At 43.3% G+C, this 22638-nt stretch overlaps 1 protein-coding gene and 1 pseudogene across 1 annotated transcript; one reads left to right on the top strand and one right to left on the bottom strand.

Annotated features, from left to right (window-relative positions):
• Positions 1-696: 696 nt before the first annotated feature.
• On the top strand, positions 697-3651 carry LOC115251336 (acetylcholine receptor subunit delta-like; annotated as a pseudogene).
• Positions 3652-17285: 13634 nt separating this feature from the next.
• On the bottom strand, positions 17286-21392 carry LOC105419722 (cyclic nucleotide-gated cation channel beta-3-like). The gene is made up of 14 exons (XM_029843144.1): positions 21371-21392; positions 20353-20540; positions 20160-20219; positions 19627-19713; positions 19487-19551; positions 19296-19418; positions 19014-19155; positions 18786-18945; positions 18608-18705; positions 18448-18531; positions 18224-18342; positions 17970-18122; positions 17730-17870; positions 17286-17631 (listed from the first exon to the last, which is right to left on the bottom strand). Exons 1-13 carry the CDS (start codon positions 21390-21392, stop codon positions 17732-17734), a joined length of 1440 nt encoding a protein of 479 aa, XP_029699004.1. The 3' UTR covers positions 17286-17631; positions 17730-17731.
• Between the last annotated feature and the right edge of the window lie 1246 nt (positions 21393-22638).

The following is a 22638-nucleotide window of genomic DNA, read 5'->3' as shown; positions in this document are numbered from 1 at the left end:
GGAGGCAAAGCTTGACATGCGGAAAATGGGTGAGTTTCTTAATCACAGAAGAGGAATTTTAAAGTCTTGTTTAATGTGAAGAGGGATAAATAATTAAACTATTAGACTATTTCAGACACTTTCAGCCTCAGCTGTATCTTTTATTATTTTTTTTATTTTATTTTTTTTACAAAAAGCATCTTTACTCTTTGGCCCCATCTACTGTCTGTTGTGTTTCTAATTTGATCCAGCTGGCTGTGTCAGCTTTACCTGCGCAGAGGTTCCTGCTACAATCAGGAACAAACTCCACTTGTTTATTCTCACAGTCTGCTGATAAGATCTATTCTTGTTCTCCCAAAGCTGCAGAAAGCAGCAGTGGGCCTGACTTCATGCTACACCTACAAACCTGAGAATGGAGCCGAGCTTTATTGCTAAACAGGATTTGGGTTTTTTTGTCCATGCTAAATGGAAAGTGTTTGTCCTTTGGTGGTCCAACAGGACCACGATTTGGATGGATGGATGATTTGACGTTATTGATAATAAAAACAGCTGAAAATGGAAGCGGAGATGTTTCAGAGCACCAGAGTTCAGAAAGAGTTTCTAATCAAACACCGCCTTTATCTTTCAAAATATGGTTCCAACCCCTTTTAAAGGTGATCAAACTGTCATAACAATGAACAAGTATCACGTGTCCTGTTATTTATACTTGAATTCGTTATGTTTAATACATTTCCGTGTGTGTACAACCACCTCAACAACGATGCCCAATTCAACGTGGCTTACTACTGCAACGTTCTGGTGGATTCAACAGGTCTCTGCTACTGGTTACCACCCACCATCTTCAGATCGTCCTGCTCCATCAGCGTCAAATATTTCCCCTTTGACTGGCAGAACTGCACGCTCAAATTCACGTATGCACGGGCAGGATTTTTCTAACGCAGACAAACTGTGACATGATGTTTTAAACTGAGCTGAGTCAAGATTTTATAGAATCTAAACACATATGAGAGGAGAAGGTGCAAAAATAAAATGCATGGTGCAGCTAAACTCTCCCAGTAGGAAAAAAGGCTTTTTAAATTCTGAACTGCATTTCCCACGTTGCCTTGCAGCTCTATAATGTACAATGCCAAAGAGATCAGGTTCCTCCTGAAGGAAGAAATACTCAATGAAACCAAGTGGATGGTTAAATGGATCATTATTGATCCTGCAAGCTTTACAGGTAACCAAGTAAAGATTCATTTCCATTTATTTTTATTTTTTACTGCATACAGTCCTGGAGCTTGTGGGTGACTTTCAGTGTACTGGATGCTGTTGATACATGCAGAGAAGTTGTTTTCACCAGAGCCTGACCCTTCAGACTGGCTGCAGCTCCAACCAGACTGACAGTCATAACTTCATCACTTGTGTCTGAACTCTGGCTTTGACCAACAGAGAATGGTGAGTGGGAGATCATCCACCGACCCGCCAAGAGAAACACCTACAAACACATTCCCATGGAGAGCAACAAGCACCAGGACACCACCTTCTACCTGGTCATCAGACGCAAACCTCTCTTCTACGTGGTCAACATCATCATCCCCTACGTGCTCATCTCCTCCTCCCTCGCTGGTCTACTACCTGCCCGCAGACAGTCAGTGCAGAGTCACAGAACGTACTGAAGCCAGCGTCAGGCAGATTAGCAGTCTGGGACCTTTTCAGAATCACAACTACATGAACTGAGTTAACCTTCAACAGCACCCAAAGAATCAGACATTATAGCTGAATATCACGCCAGCACGGGACAACACAGCTAATAAAGCAGCAAACATCGGTAGTGGGCGGAGCTGAGGGGCCGCCGTTAATCGAGAAACATAAATTAGCTCCCAACAGATTTTTAAATATATTTTATAAAGGATAATAAAAATGTGTGTGTATGTAGGTGGTGAGAAGATGACACTGTCCATCTCGGTGCTGCTCGCTCAGTCTGTCTTCCTACTCTTGATCTCTCAGAGGCTCCAGAAACATCCACGTCCGTTCCTCTTATTGTGAAGTAGGTAAACGCACCATTTACTCCACATCACTTTAACTCTGAATCAGATATATTCTGCTTCTCCAAACTATATATACATTAGGGCTGCAGAACCAGGTGACAACCGGCTGAGATTTAAAAAATGGAAAACATCTGAGTGTGTTTGTGTGTTGAAGATATTTGATGTTCATCATGGTGGTGGTGACGGTGGTGGTGCTGAACTGTCTGGTCGTCCTCAACCTCCACTTCAGGACGCCGAGCACGCACGTCATGTCTGAGTGGACCAAACAGGTAAGACACACACATCCTGTTGTCCCTTTGTTGAACAGATGAACATCAGGATATATGAACATACGACTTAATAACATATGAAAGAGGATATATGAACATGTGACTTAACAACATATGAAAGAGGATATATGAACATGTGACTGAATAACATATGAAAGAGGATATATGAACATGTGACTGAATAACATATGAAAGAGGATATATGAACATGTGACTTAATAACATATGAAAGAGGATATATGAACATGTGACTTAATAACATATGAAAGAGGATATATGAACATATGACTTAATAACATATGAAAGAGGATATATGAACATGTGACTGAATAACATATGAAAGAGGATATATGAACATATGACTTAATAACATATGAAAGAGGATATATGAACATGTGACTGAATAACATATGAAAGAGGATATATGAACATGTGACTTAATAATATATGAAAGAGGATATATGAACATGTGACTTAATAACATATAAAAGAGGATATATGAACATGTGACTTAATAACATATGAAAGAGGATATATGAACATGTGACTTAATAACATATAAAAGAGGATATATGAACATGTGACTTAATAACATATGAAAGAGGATATATGAACATGTGGTTTTTCCACTATAACACACAGACATACACACATCAGTATCAGTGTTCCAAATCCTGTTTTCTTTTTCTGCCAGCTCTTCCTCGAGCGATTACCCCGCATCTTGCGCATGTCCCGCCCTGCTGAGGCAGAGCCGTACTGGGATGGAGCGTTACCGCGGCGATCCAGCTCAGTGGGCTACATTGCCTCGGCTGAGGAGTACGACAGTGTGAAGTCCCGCAGTGAGCTGATGTTTGAGAAACAGTCTGGGAGACACGGACTGGTGACCCGAGTCACACACGCTGCCAGTACGTTTCCAGAAACATTTAAACACATGAGATATAGAAGCATCAGTAGCTTCATTTGAGTTCTGAGCTTTGGTGTCTGTGTGGAGCTGTGAAACCACAAGAAGAGGGAGGAGCGAGCCATCAGCTGTACGCAGAGATCAAGCCGGCTGTGGATGGAGCCACTACATCATTAAACACATGCGCAACAAGAACGACTACAATGAGCTCAGATGGTTCAAACAGAGTCCTCAACCCAAAGTCTGATTTAAAAAGATCAAAAGTGGCATAAATGTCTGGTCCTGACAGGAGAAGGATAACTGGAGCGGCATCGCTCGTACAGTAGACCCACTCTGCCTCTTCCTGGTTACCCCGGTGATGACCTTTGGCACCGTAATCATCTTTCTGAGGGGAATCTGTAACCAACCTCCTCATCTGCCCTTCAAAGGAGACCCGCATGACTCCAGAGAGGAGAACCCACGCCTGCTGTGATGCACACACACAGCCAGGGCTTTTTCCATCGCCATCGTTTCTCTGGGGGAAATGTTGCATTTCTTTATCTTAATAACAACAAATCTTTAGTTTGTTCTATAGGAGCTCCATATGTTTAGTGTCAAAGACTTCTTAGATTGTGTTAATTGCTTGCAGATAAAGAAAAATGCTTTGATTTTACTAAAGTGACACAAACCCATCTCAACACTGTTTTTTATATCCTCTATATTATTTTGCGTAGTCTGTGTAACTGTTGTGCTTTATTTCTGCTGGCTTCTTTAATGTGATGTAAACCAGCCTGACATAATACCAGTTGAGTGCTTTATTTTATGTTGCCAAAGGTTTAAAAACAGCCGGACAGAATAAGAAATTGTGAAAATTTAGAGGATGAATTCCACCTGGTGGTATCTGATCTTGAACAGCAAATTGAAAGAGATTTTCGCGACCACATGGCGCACTTAAGTCTTAAATTTTCTCGAACCTGGACGGGGCCCCTTATACTGCGGTGGCCTTCAGAACTGAAGAAACTTCTTCAATAGAAAATAAAAAAGCGTCCAGTTGACACAGAAAACTACATTGGATAACTATGTTTTACCATGCCCGCGCCCTATAATTGCCTGATGTATGTGTTAAATACAAAAATAGCACCCGTAACTGAGGCTGCACCTTTTAATACGGTGCGCCCTATGGTCGCGAACATACGGGATATAGAACATAGGGCACGTTTGTGCGTGATATCACTCCGCGTCTGCGCAACGACAACAACCTTCTATCTTTAGTATTGCTGCGCCAACTGGTGGTCTTTTGGGTTGAGGATAACAGTGATCTATATGTACCTATATGTAGCTATAGTGTCATTGGCCTCCACTCCAGCCACTCTGGTAGTTCCTCAAAAACACTGAGTTTCTAGTGGATGCACAATCTGTGGAAGCCAACATAGAAATTTCTGAAGAGCCAAAGTTCTTGCAACAAAAATATAGTCCCCAATTAGGTTGTTTTGTTATCACACGACCCCGTGCCCATTATCTTAAGAGAATATAAGAGAATGAGTGGAGACAAAAGAGAGAATGAGACGTTTTTGGCGCGTGTCGCTCTTGATTTTGTGTTTATTTTTCCAGTAAACTTAAAGGAGGCCTTTTCACTTTATGTTTGATTAAATTTAAGCTGATATTCCATTCTTGACATCTTTAAATTTACAGTATTCATGGGAGTTTTATTTGGTCATTTTGCTTCTTTTTATTTCCTATTTACCACATTTATTATTTGTTTTTATGAGATTGCAATAAATCCTATAACATTTAACAGATTGACTAAAGTCAAATGACCTGCGGTTCCCACCGATAGCCGTCATTCTGATGGGTTTTTGCTGGCTGCAGCTGAAATATTCCAATGCTCCATGTCACAGAGACAGTAAATACTGTGACGGCCCACTAGGTGGCCTCACGTCTGGGTTTAATATTTGGGATATGGTTTGGCTGCGCCTGGTCTGGTGTTGTGCTTGGCCTGCAGATGGAGCTGTCTGGACCTGTTTGGGAAGCCACCACTCCAGGTGGGGCTCATTAACCTGATGAACCAGTGATGGTTTAAAAACCCGTGTTTAGGACGGAGATTGGGCTGATCGGGCCGAGGGTCAGCTGCTGCCGAACGAAATTGGAAACCTTGCCGAACGCGTCCACTGGAGAGTGCCAGTCCCGTTGTTAAAGCCTCGTTGGAATTACCCTCGTTGGATTCTGATTATACCCTGCTGCACCCTACTGCTTTGACCGTTACCATTGACTGTTCACTTTACTTTTCAATAAATCCCTTTTTGTTAAAAGTGCTTGGTCTCCCCGTTTATGTTGTGGTCATTCGGAGCCAAGTGGTCATGACAATACTAAACCCTAAAGATTCTGAAGGCATGATGTAAAATAGTAACGTATAATACAGACATTTGAAGAGACAAGAGAATGTTTTCATGCTTATAAGAGTGGTCGAGGAGCCATTTAGAACTTTATAAAGATGCATTGTGTGATACCAGGAACTAATTTAACTTCAAGGCGAAGCTGCTTCTGCTTTGTCGACCATCGACTGATCTCCTGAAAGTCCACCAGCGCTTTTTAAAAACTAAATTTCTCATCTATGGAGGGAGTAGACGGCAGATGTTTCCACAGATGCTCTTCACCAGTGGTCAGTGAGTGATGCAGCAGATGAGCGGGAGTTGACTGGCTTCAACCAGCTACTGACTCAATGTCTCCAGCCCATAGTGTGGATTCTCTACGAGATCAGACAGCAGCTTCACTCCTGAACCCTGCACATGGTTGTTGAACCTGAGGTCCAGTTCTCTGAGATGGGAGGGATTGGACCTCAGCGCCGAGGCCAGAGAGCCACAGCTGATCTCTGATAACCTGCAGCTCCTTAATCTAAATAAAGAAGGGAAACTTTTATAAGGTTATAAGTGAAACCAGTATTAATCTGAAAGGTTAATCAAAGGCATGATCTGTAAATATTTAATTTAGTTACAGGTTAAAAAATGATAGTAATATGTAATTACCACAATTCCAACCTCTCAGGTTTGCACTGTTCCAAAGGAGAATATATATTGTTCTGGCCCTCACTCTTCCCAGGTTCTCCCACCTCTTTCCCTCCCATCTCATCATGGAGATCCATCTCCCCTGTGGCTCATCTTTAAAGGCACAACCTGTCTTAGATGACTTCCTGTCTCCCTCACCATCTCCCTCCTCGTTGGCTGGTGTCTACCAGGCACCCTCACCTAGTTTTGTCTAATTTTGGTTACCATCTGTCGGCTTTTTCATTGTCCTTAAATCAGTTTATCATGAATAAGTGGTCCCTGTGTGGCCCTCCCTCCTGAAGGAACTGGGCACAACACACACACTCAGAAAGTGTGAGGACCCTCGGATGGAATAATGGACATTTTTGAGAATGGTGTTTACCTCAGAGTTTCCAGTCGGCAGTTTGGAAAGTGGAGAAAACCACAGAGCAGCGTCACCCCTGAATCCTGCAGCTGGTTCTGACTCAGGTCCAGTTCTCTGAGATGGGAGGGATTGGACCTCAGCGCCGAGGCCAGAGAGCCACAGCTGATCTCTGATAAACTGCAGCCAATCAATCTGAAAAATGCAGGATAAGGTTATACGGTGCAGGTCTGCATGTTATCTGCGTCAGTACTAAACCTACGTTAGTTCTTAGTTGGGTCAGACCTGAATTCACGATATTACAAGGAATTTTTTTAATGTGGTGCATCACAGCAGTGTTGAGAACAGCCTCACTTCACCATCTTAGCAGCTGGTATATAGGTAGAAAAATGAAGACTGACCTGAGCCTCTCCAGTTTACAGTTTGGACTCTCCAGTCCAGAACAGAACTAACCCTAACCCTAACCCTAACCCTAACCCTTCACTCCTGAATCCTGCAACTTGTTGGAGCTCAGGTCCAGAACCCTCAGATGGGAGAGGTTGGACTTCAGAGCTGAGGCCACAGAATCACAGCTGGTCTCTGATAACTTGCACTCCCATAGGCTAAAATAACAATTATTTTGAGAGAAGACAAATAAAAATCAACATGTACCAGAGCAAAACACAGCTTACAAGCAACAAACCTCTCGTCCTGCACCGGCTTATCTGCCGTATGTTCGTATTTTGGGTTCTTTCAGGGCGGTTGGACAAGATCTACACCGTATGTAAAGTGTGTGTAGGTCAAAATACCTTCCAGGTTTGTGAAACTACATTTCTCAATAGCACTCAACTCTTGTCAGGAGTTGGGACAAAGCGACCCACTCCTGATAGCTTGTGGGCGATGCTGCAGCGACCCTGCAAACCCTACACTCTCTGGTGAAACCAAATCAAAGGTTTTAGACACTGCTGGATGCTGGAAGGGTGGCTATAGTCTGGACGCATCGTTCCCCTGACTGCACATTTCTCCAACAATGATTGGCTGCTGGTGTCACTTGTTCTCCAGATGAGAGAAGGAAAGAGAGCCCCCCCCACAGTGTGTTTGATTGCCCCACTGCAAGCTCAATGCTGCCAGAAAACATTGCAGGAGCATCAATTCCCCTCAGGGCATCAACAAGGACCTCAGGAAAAGGTGCAGCTGCCACCTACTAGAGACAAGCACACTGAGCTGAGATTCAAAGCCCTCTCCTCCCAAGAGAAGAGCTTGTTTGTTGGAGGCTCTTCTGGGCGATACCTGGTGCCACAGCTCCAGCTCAGCCCGTCTCTGGAGCTGAGGTGGAGCTTAGCAAGTTTCATGGTTCTCCACCACTTCCTCTCGCTGAAGACCTTCTCAGCTGGTGGTTTCTGCTCCACCTTCCAAGTTGAGCAGGTGATACTTCTGCATTCCTGCCACCAGGGTCTCTGCAGAAAGAGTCTTCTCTACTGTTTTATATTATATTATAGAAAATTAGGAGTTTTGGTTGATGTCTTAGATTTTGTTGACTAAGAGCAGGTTTTTCTTTAATAACATAGAAAGATTCGAATAGAAGAGAAAATGTATTATTTTATGAGCTACTTCCACTACTATTATATACACATACTTCCATATTGTCTTAGATTGCAAGCTGCATTTATTGCATCGTTCATAGAAAGTCATATTTGTGAGGAGAAAAACTCAAATAAGGTATTTAATTTAACTTTAATGATCATTACAAAAGAAGGAAGCGATGAACAAACAGATTTATTTAAATATTCGTGAAAACTTATGCATGGAAACCTTTTTAAAATGGTTGCATTGTGTAGAATCGGTGCAGAATCAACTTGTTGACTTCTGATTTGGACTCCAATGGAAGTGAGGTGCAACAATTGTGGATGCTGAAAGCTTCAGATCTTCATGAAGGTTTCTGTGGTTGGACTGACCTGCTGCCCCTTTAAGAGGGAGGCAGGTTTGGGCTTCTGGCTGGAATGAAGCCACCTAAGATGAGAATGACTGCAGGCTTTCGGTACCAAGGTTTAACAGGGTGCTCACTTCACACTTGGGCTTTTCTCTTTTTTGGGATGGCTTTTCTCAGTAGAGAAGGGGCATGGCACACTGCAGCAGCTTTCTTTTGGGGTTTTCTAGTTTTCCTTCTGATCTTTAAAAGACAGGTAGAACCATTTTTGATTTGTCTGAATGTTTGGGCGGTTCTGTGGCCAGCCTAAAATAAAACAAGACAAATCTACAACTGATACTTCCTTTCTAGTCATTGATGACCATCCTCACATGGGACAGATTTCCACAACCAATTTAATACTGCAAATCTGTCCTGTGTGGTCTTTTTTCTGAGAACTGTAACACTACGTTTATAACAAAGATCAAACATGTAAACATTTATTGTCTAAATAGTTACACCTGGGAAAGTACTGGATCATCTCTGACTGACCTGAGAGTCTCCAGCTTACAGAGAGGATCCTGGAGAAAACCACAGAGCTGCTTCACTGCTGGATCCTTCAGCTGGTTGTAGTTCAGGTCCAGAACCCTCAGATGGGAGGGATTGGATCTCAGCGCCGAGGCCAGAGAGTCACAGCTGATCTCCGGTAAACTGCAGCCGCTCAGTCTGGATAAGGAATCATGGCAAGAAATGATCTCTTATTGGAGGAAAAGTCATATTACACTTGCTCAAAATCATTATTTCATTTTATTTCATTATTTAATCAGGGCCCTTGGAGTCAGGAGAGCTCTGGCCCCCACTGATAAACTGGGATATTACAGCAACACCATAGTTAAAAAGTATCGATAAAATTGACTTTCAATGGCTCATTTAAATTCATACTACACTTCTCTTCTCCAAAAGTCAATGGAGTTTATCTTGAAGCCTTTCATTGTTTAGTTGTTATGTCGAAGATAAAAGAAAGCTGACCTGAGAGTCTCCAGCTTACAGAGAGGATCCTGGAGAAAACCACAGAGCTGCTTCACTGTTGGATCCTGCAGCTGGTTCCAACTCAGGTCCAGAACCCTCAGATGGGAGGGATTGGACCTCAGCGCCGAGGCCAGAGAGTCACAGCTCATCTCTGATAAACTGCAGTGTGACAACCTGGAAAACCAATAAATGGGGCAAATAAAAACACATTTCTAAATCTGAAAAGGAAGAGAAAAGCAGAAAATGTAAAGAAATTTAGAAAAGACCAACAGAGGCCTCCTGACCTGAGCGCCTCCAGTCTGCAGTTTGGATGCATCATTGCAGAAGACAGTAACTTTACTCCGGCATCTGTCAGGCTTTGGTTCCAGCTTAAGTCCAGCTCCCGTAGATGAGAAGGGTTTGACGTCATTGCTGAGGCCACAACTTCCCAATGACTCGTTGGAAGAACACTACCAGCCAGTCTGTTGTGTATGAAACAAAAATAGTGAGTCAAACTTTGGGATTTCTAATCAACTTATCTGAGAATCTACCTCAACACAAATGTAGCTCATTTCCTGGAAAAGCTAAATTCAACACCGTAGAGCAACAGTTTGAACGACCATCAGATCTGAAATGCAACTGAATTATTCTCAACATTTGTCTTATTTTAGAACAGCTCATAATTACTCAATATTTAAAATGATTATAGCAAATGGTTTAAAGAAATGTACATCTTTTTATCTGTCTATCGGCTCTTTGGATATTTTGCATTTCATCCAATTTGTACGATGGTGCGTCAAGTCTTAATTCAGCGATCCGATCGATGACATCAGAGTCTCTGGTTGCATCGATTGCCCTCAGCTTCTGTTATATCTGCCTGATTTCCTTCAAATCATTTTCACTGCACCTTTTGTTGCTAGTGATGAAGTTGCCACCTAACGGGTGTGGAAAGGGTCAAACACCTTTGTGGGTCACATAAAGGCTCCAAACGGAACCGCCACAAAGACCTAAAACACCCATTTAAACCAACGAGGCCGGCTGTTTTTACGTTGAACAAATGAAGCAAAATAGTCACGTGTCATTAGTTAAAATGTGTTTTCCTGTCGTTTGAATACAATGTATACAATCAAACAAAAGTTATTTAATTACATGACAGTAATTTCATTATAGTAAGTTAACTTGTGGCTCCTATTATTCCTGCCTTATGTTGGTTTGTCTGGATTGACCTTTGAACTTATATCCAGCCAGTGTTGAACATTTCTGGATGAATTGTTGTTGTTTTTATTTATGGACGCTGCAATGGAGATAAAGAATTGAAGGAATGACCACTGGAGGGGGTATTGCTACCTGACATGATCGACTTGCTTGATTTAAACGCCGTTGTCCGGCCCCAAAAATCTTTACTTACTCGGCCTTCCTGCAGTTCCTCACAGCTGGAATCAGGCGACGTCATCCCTCATCTGAGGTGTTGTACTGCTGCAGGTTCAGCTCATCCAGAACCTCCTCTGACATCTGCAGCAGGTAGGCCAGAGCTGAACAGTGGATCTCTGACAGTCTCCTCTCTGATTTCTTCCCTGACTTCAGGATCTCTTGGATCTCCTGATGGACTGACTGATCCTTCATCTCCATCAGACAGTGGAAGATGTTGATGCTTCTGTCTGGGGAGATTTCATCACTGTTCTCCTCCTTCAGGTTGTTGAGGACCGTCTGGATGGGTTCTGGGCGGCTGTTCCTCTGATCCAATAGTCCACCCAAGATCCTCTGATTGGACTCCAGAGAGAGACCATGAAGGAAGCGAACAAACAAGTCCAGGTGGCCATTTTCACTTTCAAGAGATTTCATTAGTGCTCTCCTGAGGAAGTCATCAAGAGATGTGACTGGATCGTCATTTAGCAACCCAACAAACCAGGAAAAAGGGTTTCGTTTCAAATATTTTAGGAAAGACTCCATAATCCTTTTATTGATGGTGTAACGGTGGAACATGTAGACGGCAGCCAGAAACTCCTGAATGCTCAGATGAACAAAGCAGTAGACTGATTTCTGGAAGATCACACTCTCTCTCTTGAAGATCTCTGTACAAACTCCTGAGTACACCGACACCTCGGAGACGTCCAGTCCACATCGCTCCAGGTCTTCTGAGTAGAACATGATGTTTCCTTTCTCCAGATGTTCAAACGCCAGCCGACCCAACTTCAGAAGGAGTTCTTTGTCAGCCTCAGTCAGTTCCTCTGGTCTCTGCTTTCCTCCATACTTCTGCTTCTTCCTCTTTATCTGAACCCTCAGGAAGTGTGAGTAGAGGTCAGTCAGGGTTTTGGGCAGCTCTCCTCTCTGGTCTCTAGTCATCATGTCCTCCAGAACTATAGCAGTGATCCAGCAGAAAACTGGGATCAGACACATGATGTGGAGGCTCCTGGAGGCCTTGATGTGTGAGATGATTCTCTTGGACAGATCTTCATCACTGAACCTCCTCCTGAAGTACTCCTCCTTCTGGGAGTCAGTGAAGCCTCGTACTTCTGTGATCCTGTCAACACACGAGGGAGGAATCTGATAGGCTGCTGCAGGTCTGGAGGTGATCCAGATGAGAGCTGAGGGAAGCAGGTTCCCCTGGATGAGGTTCACCAGGAGCACACCAACGGACGATACTTGTGTGACATCAGAGATGACCCGATGCTTGTTGAAACCCAGTGAAAATCTGCTTTCATCCAGGCCATCAAAGATGAACAGAAGTTTCCAGACAGTCAGATCTTCTGCTCTGAACTTCTGTAATGTTGGATGGAAAACATGAAGCAGTGAGAGAAGACTGTGCTGCTCATCTCTGATCAAGTTCAGCTCCCTCCATGAGAGCGGAAGCACCAGACTGATGTCTTGGTTCTCCAAACCTTCTGCCCAGTCCAGACTGAACTTCTGCACTGAGAAGGTTTTTCCAACGCCGGCGACACCGTTGGTCAGAACCACTCTGATGTGTCTCTGTTGCTCAGATAAGACTTTGAAGATGTCCTGGCACTTGATTGGAGTGTCCTGGATGTTCTTCTTGGAGGTTCTCTCAAGCTGTCTCACCTCATGTTGTGTGTCCACCTCCTCACTTTGTCCCTCAGTGATGTAGAGCTCAGTGTAGATCTTGTTCAGCAGGGTTCCACTTCCTGCTTCATTAGTTCCTTCAGTCACATGTTCACATCTTCTCTTCAGACTGATCTTATGACCTTCTATCACCTCCTGCAGTTCACCACCCTCTAAAACAAACAATCTTTTAAATCCTTTTACAATTGTCATCTACAGCAGTAACACAGATGTCCTCAACTGGAAAATATTCTGTCATGTTTGAATGATAGAAGCAACAGTCGGGTAATGACCCATCTTACTGTCAGTTTTAAATGTTATGTCTTCTTATGTACACCTATTCTTTTATTTCTTTGGGTTTCAATGTAATTTAGTCTATAACAACCATTTCCATGTCTTCCAAGAGTTTGCTTGGACTAAACAGCTGGTAAAAGCTGGATGATATTTAGAAAAACACATCAAACCTTCTCCAAACACATCATACTCAGCAGACCCATTGTCCTGTAAAGGTCACCTGCCTTCAACTCTTTAACACTTTCCAGAACTAAATGACTAAATGTTGCTAAATACTGTCTAAGCATTTAGGAAGGTCTGAAGAGGGTTTGGTTCCAGTGGAACCAAACAAGTGCTCTCTGGATCTTCTCTTGCACATTGTAAATACACAAGTTGTTCCTTTATTCCGACCCAAAAGTATCTTATAAATACAAATGTACGAGCTTACGCGAGACGCTGTTGTTCAGGTCGGCGGTCTGCAGTTCAGTTCTCCGTTTCTTTTCACCCTCGGGACAGGAGCAATCTCCAATGGAAGCAGACCGTTTCTGATAGCTGTCAAAAATGGGAATAGTGGTTATACATGTCTACTGGGCGTTAGCAACGCCTAAGAAAGGCTGCGTTCACTTCTACTTTCAGTTTGCTCTGACAGCTGAAGATTGAATGAACACTGAGCAAAAAATATAAAGTTATTTACGTTCTAACAAGCTAGTTTAGTTGGAGAAAAGTGTATTTGACCTAAGTGTTTAGTGGCTTTTCTTCATTGTGAATTTATGTTAAAAATAAAAGTGCCAAATCAGGAATATAAACTCATAGAATAGAACAAAAGTTCTACATTTATGCTCCAAATACAGTAGTCTGGTCTCTGAAACTGATCATTAAATAGCACAGAGGTCACGCGTATTCAAAAGCTTATTTCAACCATTTAGAAATGACTGATATTGTTGTCTATGGGTTTATTAGAACCAGGAGCCTTAAAAATAGACTTTTTAATGAATTTTCATGACATGTAGTGGAACAGTGTGGCAGAACAAGCTGCACAGACCTGCCATGTCTTACCCATCCATATCTAAATGGTGAGCTGGAGCACTCTGCAATGATGGATATTGTTGGGAAACTTTAAAATATATGCCTAGGAATTTTAGTGAGATGATGTTAACCCATGTAGGAGAAATGACCAGTTAAAAACAGAAGCAATTTTCAGTTTTAAAAGATTTACCACACTAAAATTAACATGGGAGTTAATGGGAGCGAACACCTGACATGTTGGTGCACCGTTTCATTTTAAAGAGCTGATGAATTTCATTTTTCACGATAGTAGAGGCTAATACCCACAAAATGATGTTTTGTATGGTTGTGAAATGTTCTAAGGCAGAGTTATGTGGTTCAGAAAACCTTACTTTAAAGGCGAGCCTTGAGGTCCAATATCGAAGGTGATAGGTTCACATTTGGAGTGGTCACTCTTCAGGGACACACAGCTGGGCACGGTGGACTCTGCTCTGTCCTCGTCCATCCTGAGGAAACATCAGAAATGGTGATGAGACTGTGATGAAGGTAAATAATCTGTAGAGGTTGTAGTTAAATAATCCCAATTCACTGCATTTTTATCAAACAGGAACATTTCTAATACATTCTGGATAACAACTGAATCAATAAATCAATGATGTATCTGTATAATTTTCACATTTTCAGAGTTTAAGCTGCTTTTTTTAACTGTTCCCTGCAGTGAGAAAAGAACTGGCTCCTTTTCCAGCCCCTCATCCTGCAGCACTGAATGTGCTCTAAAGTTCTTTCCAGAGCAAACGTCTCTGCACTTGCAGCAACATGTTGTAGTCATGGATCCGTGAGGAGAACTGGATACAGGAAACGCCCCCACTTTGAGCCGAAAACCCAACTGGTGGCCAACGGTGGTCCGGCAACGACGGGGACGCTGGTCCATCGGGCCCACAACGCTGGTTTTCCACAGGCCAACATGGTGAAAGGACTGTCTTCAGCTCAGCCACTAAATTATCTGGTGCTACATAAACATACTAGTCAGGACTTTTTAACTTCCCTCCTTTATTCCCCTCTTCAATTATTTCTATAATCCAAGTCCTCAAAGATCACTGCTCTATTTAAAATAGATGAAAGAAATGACACCCACTCCTGCATTTCTTTCACAGTGGTTCCACAACATAGAACAATAAACCACTGGGAGAAAACATGCAACATGAACCCAAAATCCTGTTGGTGTCCTGTGATCCTGTGTGGATTTATTTATTTAGTTATTTTGAAAGTTTATTGTCTTAAATTGGCCCGGCTGAGAGATGCTAACTTGCAGATGATTAGATGTTGTTTGACAGGTAATACCAAAATATCCATCTGTAACCTGGACTGTTGAACTGGACTGCTTCGTTTGAACAGAATACTTTCACTTTTAAAACCTAATCAACAGCTTTATGGCGTATATATTACTACCATTAAAGCATTCTGGGAGGGTTTAAAGTTCTTTTAGGATCAGTAGCAAAGAGCAGAAAAATAAACTAAACTTCACTTAGAAAGACTATTCAACTATAACTAAAGTCAGACTATAAGAAAGTTAAATAAGAACTATTCATTTATAATGCATAATGATGTTTTGTGCTAAAACTAAATCCGAAGTCTAGTTGGATCAAATCTTGATTTTATCTCCAAACACAACTGTCAATTCTTTTCAATAATGCTCTTCGTTTCCACTCACCTTGTCGGTCTTCAGTCTTCCTGCTTAGTCTGAAAGGAATACTTTGAAAAACTGGTTTGTTGGGTTCCCAGTTTCTGGGACCGTTGTTGCTGGTGTCTACCTGCAGGGGGCGTGGAGGAGCCGCTCATCAGCCACAGCTGGCCCCGCAGACACACGCACCTGCGGTCTCTCTTCAATCTCCCGTTAGATTTAAGGACAGAACTCCCGTCTGCCAGCGGCGGAGTGTTTTCGTCCTCATCGCCAAACCCTGACTTCTGTGGCTTGACTATTTTTGAGAGTTTTCTTCGCGGACTTGTTTTGGACTCTCTCGAGGTCTCTCCGCCTCTCTGTGAACGCGGACCGAACTGTTCTTGTTCACTTTAAAATAAAGACGCTTTTCGGACACCATTGTCCACTGCGTGTTGCTGCTTTCGGGTCCTGATCCCACCGTTCCGAACACTCCTCTGTTGATCAACAACTTTATGGCTGTTGATTTATATTCCAGTACTCTAAAAGCGTTCTGGGAGGGTTCAAGATTAAAAATTATTTTGCTATTTTAATGCCTTAAATAATGAAAACTTACTATGCAACTTAATTAGATAAATAAACTTAGTTAAATAAGATTTATGATGCCCCACAGATTTTGAAAGACTTGTAAAAGCAGCATATTTCTGCAGCCCTGGAGTCCAGGAGGAGCAGCAGAGGTCAGAATGTGTCGGAGCGCGTCTAACTATTGGCTGCAGTTCCACGCGTGTCCACCGGGTGGAGGTAAAGCATCACATGATATTTCTCCTTTTTGGAACTTCTTCAGCTGCGTTGAGCTTTAAATCTTCACCTGTCGCTCCCTTTAAGCTCTAAACTTTGCGGTTCTGTGTGTAATTTGTTGGTTTAAATATTTTTGATGAATTCTGATGACAACTGAAACTGTGTCACACATTTAAATTATTTATTGTCATTTTTGGGTCTAAACTGGACCAGTTCTGTGAGCTGTTTTGCTTTTTCTGTGGACCAGATGTTCCAGGCAGGTTCCATCATCAGGCACAGACGGAGACAGGTCACGTGACAACAGTCAGCCTTTAGTTCTTTATTACAGGAGGATCTGGTTTATATACAGACACGAATCTGCAAAATACTAAAAAGTCTATGAACCCAAAGTACTAAAAAGTCTACGTCCACGCACACGCGTGTATTAAGTGTTTCTACACACGTTTGAATGAAATGGTTTCATCAGCGCTGCCGGGGGCTGAGCAGGCTTCATAAATCTGAGATCCTTTAAAGATCTCCTGGAATCAGCAGATGGGGGTTTGATCAAAAACTGTAAGAATCAGTCAAGCGATCAAATCTTGACTCAGCCCAAGCGTGAACCAGTCCATCCAGAGCTGATTATGGCTCAGCCAGGAGGAAAGCACGGCCTGGGGGGGTTCATATGAAGCAGGCACACTCTGGCTCTATTGCTACTGAAAACAGCCCTTCAGCACAGCAGCCTGAAATACAGTTCTGGAGAACACCTGTTCCCAACAGAACCTGTTTAAAACGGGACTAGTAAAGATGCCCGGCGTGACCACGACCACGGGGAGAGGGGGGGGGCAGAGACAGGCGGTAACGCCGCTGCCCACCGATTCACCTGGAAACAACAAAAACCCCAGCAGCTTGGACCCAATATGGCAACGTGTTCCTCAGAAACGCTCCTCAAACTCTCCCCACAGCTTCATTGCTAAACAGGATTTGGGTTTTTATGTCCGTGCTAAATGGAAAGTGTTTGTCCTTTGGTGGTCCAACAGGACCACGATTTGGATGGATGATTTGATGTGACGTGTGACGTTTATTGGAAGATCTGCTTAATCTTCAGGCTGCTCGGGTGTTATCAATATAAAATAACACTGAAATGTAAAGGTTGTCCCCCCCGTCTCTCTGCAGGCATGTCAGTCCTGCCAGGTTGGACTCTCAGTCCATCGGACACAGTTCAGAGCAGAAACAGGACACAGGAACAACAGATTTGGCTACAGTCTCTGACCTTTCTGTCCCGACTAGCGTCTAAAACATTAGTTCGCTGCAGGCGTCCCTTTTCCCCCTCTAGTGATGAGAGTTTTTAAGATGATAAGTGATTAAAAAGTGGGATGTAGATGACGTAGGTTCTGCTGCTTTGCACTTTTCTGTGAACAGAAGAAAAACAGGCATGGTGTTTCCTGCCGAAAGAGCTTGAATATTTGGTCATCAAACGACCTCAAAGAAAAGAAAAAACACAAAGTACCTTCAGTTTTTCTTGAGTCGTCCAAATACCTTCAGCAACTTTGGTGTTGGAGGTTTTGTTTCAAACAGAAATGCACCTTTGGGCTTTTCCTCTTTCTTTGCATCAGTTTTAGCTGGTGCAGCCTTGGCCTTGGTCAGTTTCCTACACACACACACACACACACACACACACACACACACACACACACACATTTACACATTGAAAGTGGGTGTGGTTGTTCTGGCACTTAAACCGACTCACCTTCCCTTCCGAGCCAGAACCTTCTGGGACTCTGGGTAATGGATGAGGATGTCAAACAGGTCTTTCTTCTCCAGGACAAACAGGTTAGCAAAGCCGTGTGCTTTGACATTAGCTGTGCGCCTGTTCCCTCCATCTTTGGCAGACTGCAGTAAGCTGTGATGGAGCCAGAGGACACGTGTGCACGCTACAGGATGTTAGCTACGGGTGGGTGATACTTGGACTGAATCCAAATCTTCAAGCCTCTCAGGACACACCTGATTTCTCCAAAGACGCAGCCCGCCTTCAGAGTGACGAAGACGATGCTGTTGTCAGGTCCTCCCACCACCTGCACCGCTCCACCCTTGATGATGTACATCTCTTTACCGATGTCCCCCTGCAGGGGAAAATAAGCAAACCCTCCATGTAGATGAGACTCCTGTGTTGTAGAACGAGGGGAAAGCTTCTGCTGGCGTTGAGGAACATCGACCACGTGACTCACTTTCTTCACCACAAAGTCTCCTGGTAAATAGATGATGGACTTGAGCCTCAGTAACATGTCCACCAGCATCTGCTGGTCACAGCCCTGATGGAAACCACAGGTATGTGAGTCTGAGCTGCACTGGGACTGCTGGTGTGTGTGGGAGCCCCGGAGGAGCTACCTTGAACAGGTCGATCTTCTGAAAGGTGGCCAGGTTGATGTCCACGGCGATGGCGGTCCTCATCACCAGAGGCATCTTATCCAGCAGCTCAGACTCGTCTGATCGGGGCGCAGCAGACTTTGGGTCATCACGTGTTCTGATTCCTGGAGATGGAAACCCTGGAGGCTTCCTGACTCACCCAGCATGCCTTGAGCCGTCCAAGTGTAGTTGTACCACGTCTTCACTCTGTTCTGGACCATCTTGGGGATCCTGTTGGTGTTCATGTAGGCAACACAACCGTCCATGGAGGCCCTGAAGTAAGTCTGACCCGCCGTGGCCGCTCCTATGACGTCTCTCATCTGAGAGGAAACGGGACGATTGAAACGTCGTGAAGACGCGGCTCAAACATTTGGAACGTGACACCAACCTGCCCGATCAAGCTGGAGAACACAAAGACGCCGATGAAAAAGTTGGACATCTGAAAGGTAATCTCAAAGGTTGTTGTGGGCTCTGGGAGACCCCCGATGTTGATCAGACTGCGCACGGCAAAGTAGTAACAGCGCAGGTACCTGTGGAAGAACACGGCCTTTCACACATCACGGCAGAGGTTCAGCACCCTCAAACACACCTGATGGGAGAGGCTTTGAGCCTTAAAGCTCAAATCTTTACACTCATGCCCACGGATGATCATCGGAGATGGAAAACCTACGCTGTGCCGTTGCCGTCGTACACCCAGGTGGTGGTGGCGATCCCCTGATGCTCCGAGGCCACGAAATAAGCACAGGCGTTGAGGTGAAGCACGAAGAGCAGGTATCCTGTAGTCCGAGCCACCCTGCGGGTTAAACACAGCCCAGATGTCTGGAAATGCCTTTATTTTAACCTCCAGAGGACTCAGAATACCTCCAGATGTAGGCTTTGGCCATGACGTTCTCCAGCCGATCACTGAACTCAAAGAAGGACTCGACCTGCAACAGACAAGGAGAACGTTGGGGAATGTTTCCACGTGTGTCTCGGGTGACTGTGGGGCGGCTGCTGCCTACCCGGACGATGCGGTTGAGTCTGTAGATGGAGGAGAACTCAAAGTTCAGACAGAGAAGGTCGAATGGGAGGATGCTGAAAATATCAGTCTGACAAAACAAACATTCAGGGCAGAAACAGAAACATTTCCAATAATTTGCATATGAAATAGGAACATATGAAACAGTTGTAAGGTTGAAACTATGGTTAATACTAAAGCTGGACCATCCACTGTGAGCGGAGCTCCAGACACACGGAAAAGAAATGTTACAAAAAGAGGAAATCAACAAAAACACTGAAGTCGACTCCATCTCATCTCTTGGCCGACTCTTATTCCAAAGCAGCGTCAGAAGTGTTGAACCTGCAGTTTTGGAGCCGGTGTCGCCCTCTGCTGGACACGGCAGCACATTACACAAACCATCTACTCAACCACTGCTGGAGAACCAGCAGGGGACCAGTTTAAAGCCCATCACCCTCCAGGCTGAAGAAGCTGCACGTGCTGGGTCCGTTCCTACAGAAGGAAGCTCAAACGTTGACCAGTGTTTTGAACTCTGACCTTGAATCTCGGCGACTTCCGATAGTGCGCTTTGGTCAAAGCTGGGTCGTGCTGCAGAGGACAGACGGATCAAAGACGAGGTCAGCGTCCAGGGTCTCAGAGGAACGCACGCGACATCGCCGCCAACAAAGCGCACCAACGGCGCCGCCTCAAATCTGCTGTGAAACTCACGATAACGTCGCCCCCCCCTCACAAACTGCAGCCGCGGCTGCCAGACACAGATGTCGATGAGGTTGACGGCGTCGCTGATGACGTCACAGGCCACCCAGTACATGTTGGCGGCGGGACTGTGGTACGGGAAGGCCAGGCGCACCGTGCAGAACCAGATGTTGTAGTTGTACGCCAGCGCCACCAAGGACAACCAGGCGATGTAGCGGCGGTCTGCAGCAACAGAGCGGGAGATGTTCACGGTGGTTTCGCATTCATCCACCTTCCCAGAACGCCTCTCACCTAAAGGGTCCAAGGTCGACAAAGTATAGAAATAGAATAAATAAAAACAAATAAGATTAGAACGTTATAAGCATATATACAGCATATATTATAAGAATATATATATAATATATACATAATATAGTATATACATATTATAAGCATTATAAGCATATATACATAAATATAGAATAAAATAGAAATAAAATTACAACATAAATATTACAATTATTGTTATTGGGTGGGTTTGGATGAATTATAGAGTTTAATGGCGGACGGCAGGAATGACTTCCTGTACTGTTCCTTAGAGCATCCTGTCTTTATCAATTTTATTTTACAGTATAATCATTGTTTATGTTCTATGTTTGGATCTATGATGTCGAAACAATAAAACTCAAAGTAAACCACCAGATTGTAGATGAGAGTACTTTATTGATCCCTTTAGGGGGTGTCCATCAGGGAAATTAGCATCTCCAAAAAAACGTACAGCACTGTACAAAATTACCCACCACCATTACACACCATTAAACCTATTAAAGATAATAAAAATAGAATAAAATAAGAAATAAAATAGAATAAATTAAAAATAGAATATAAATATAAACTATAAAAATGTAAATAAATGAATGGATGGATGAATGAACTGAATGAATGGATGTCACAGTATTATGTTATTGCAGTGTATGAAATGGCTTCATCTCATTCCTTGAGTCAGTTGGTTTCCTCCAGCAGATAAACCAACCAACTCATAACTTCAACCACACCCTAGATCTTGTTCTGACTGATGGTGTTGAGGTAGAACATGTGTCAGTGTTCCCTCAGAACCCACTCCTGTCAGATCATTCTTTGATCACTTTTACATTTATGATTAAGGATTCTTCTATGCTCAGAACAAAGTCTTACTATAGCAGATGTCTCTCATATAGCTAAGTTTAAGGAAGTGATCCCTGTGCTGATCCCAGGACCACTGTGTGTTTCCCCAGGGATCAATCATTATAATCTTAGCCCTGCTGAGGTTGACTCTATTGCTGAAGGTGCAGCAACCTCACTGAGAATCACGCTTGATTCTGTTGCCCCCCTGAAAAAGAAAATAGTAAATCAGAGGAGGTGTGCCCCCTGGTATAATCCACACATCAGGACCCTCAAGCAGAAAGTAAGTAATTTGTCTTAGCAAATTACAGGCCAATATCCAACCTTCCTTTTATCTCTAAAGCCGAGCGCCAGAAGTTCCAGCAAACGTTTGACAACCAGCAGCGACGACAAAATGTCGAGATACAAGTCAGTAGGAGACAGACGGAGCCTCTGTGGACGCACGAAGGAGCCGCGTCCGGGCTGGAGACTCGCTGATGCTGCGCTGACAACCACCGTCAGTGACAAGCTAGCGAGAGTGAGCTCACGAGACCGGAAATTAGCGATAGTAACCGGAAGTAAACAAAGGAGCAGACAACTTGGCATTAAAGTTTCATTCAAATATGCAAATAAAGAGTAAAATAACAAATACATTTAAACTTAACAGAAAATATAAAGACTCATCAACTTTATTTGTACCCAAAATTATTACATAAACTTCCTCATGCAAATATTTCGACAGTATGATATTAAACTATTAGAATTACACAAATGTATTTTTAACTTATGCCAAAATGTACATGTAAAAATGTTTTGATCCTCAGTCACATAACACAAAGCAGATAAACACATAAGGAAACACAGTAAAGTTTCAAATTTTAAAAAATATCAAATCTAAAATATATTCACAAAATAAGCATAAAAATTAAGTTGAGAATCTGTGACTGTGTACTTAGCAATTCCTTGCGTATTCTAAGTTTATTCTTTTTCTTATTTTAATTATTCCGTTTTTAGAATAGTTTATGGTTGAAGCCAGAACCTCTGAACGGAGGCAAAGCTTGACATGCGGAAAATGGGTGAGTTTCTTAATCACAGAAGAGGAATTTTAAAGTCTTGTTTAATGTGAAGAGGGATAAATAATTAAACTATTAGACTATTTCAGACACTTTCAGCCTCAGCTGTATCTTTTATTATTTTTTTT

The sequence above is a fragment of the Takifugu rubripes genome, chromosome 10, assembly GCF_901000725.2.
Source record: "Takifugu rubripes chromosome 10, fTakRub1.2, whole genome shotgun sequence".
In the NCBI taxonomy this organism is placed as follows: domain Eukaryota; kingdom Metazoa; phylum Chordata; class Actinopteri; order Tetraodontiformes; family Tetraodontidae; genus Takifugu; species Takifugu rubripes.
This window is presented reverse-complemented; position numbering and strand designations above follow the sequence as displayed.

Excerpts from the sequence above, each read along its gene's own strand:
- LOC105419722 (XM_029843144.1), bottom strand. The coding sequence starts at position 21,392 with ATGTTCTACCTCAACACCATCA. Across the intron at positions 19,156-19,295 it reads TACGACGGCAACGGCACAGC|GTACCTGCGCTGTTACTACT; the intron begins GTAGGTTTTCCA and ends GTTCTTCCACAG. Across the intron at positions 18,946-19,013 it reads TCTCCAGCTTGATCGGGCAG|ATGAGAGACGTCATAGGAGC; the intron begins GTTGGTGTCACG and ends GTTTCCTCTCAG.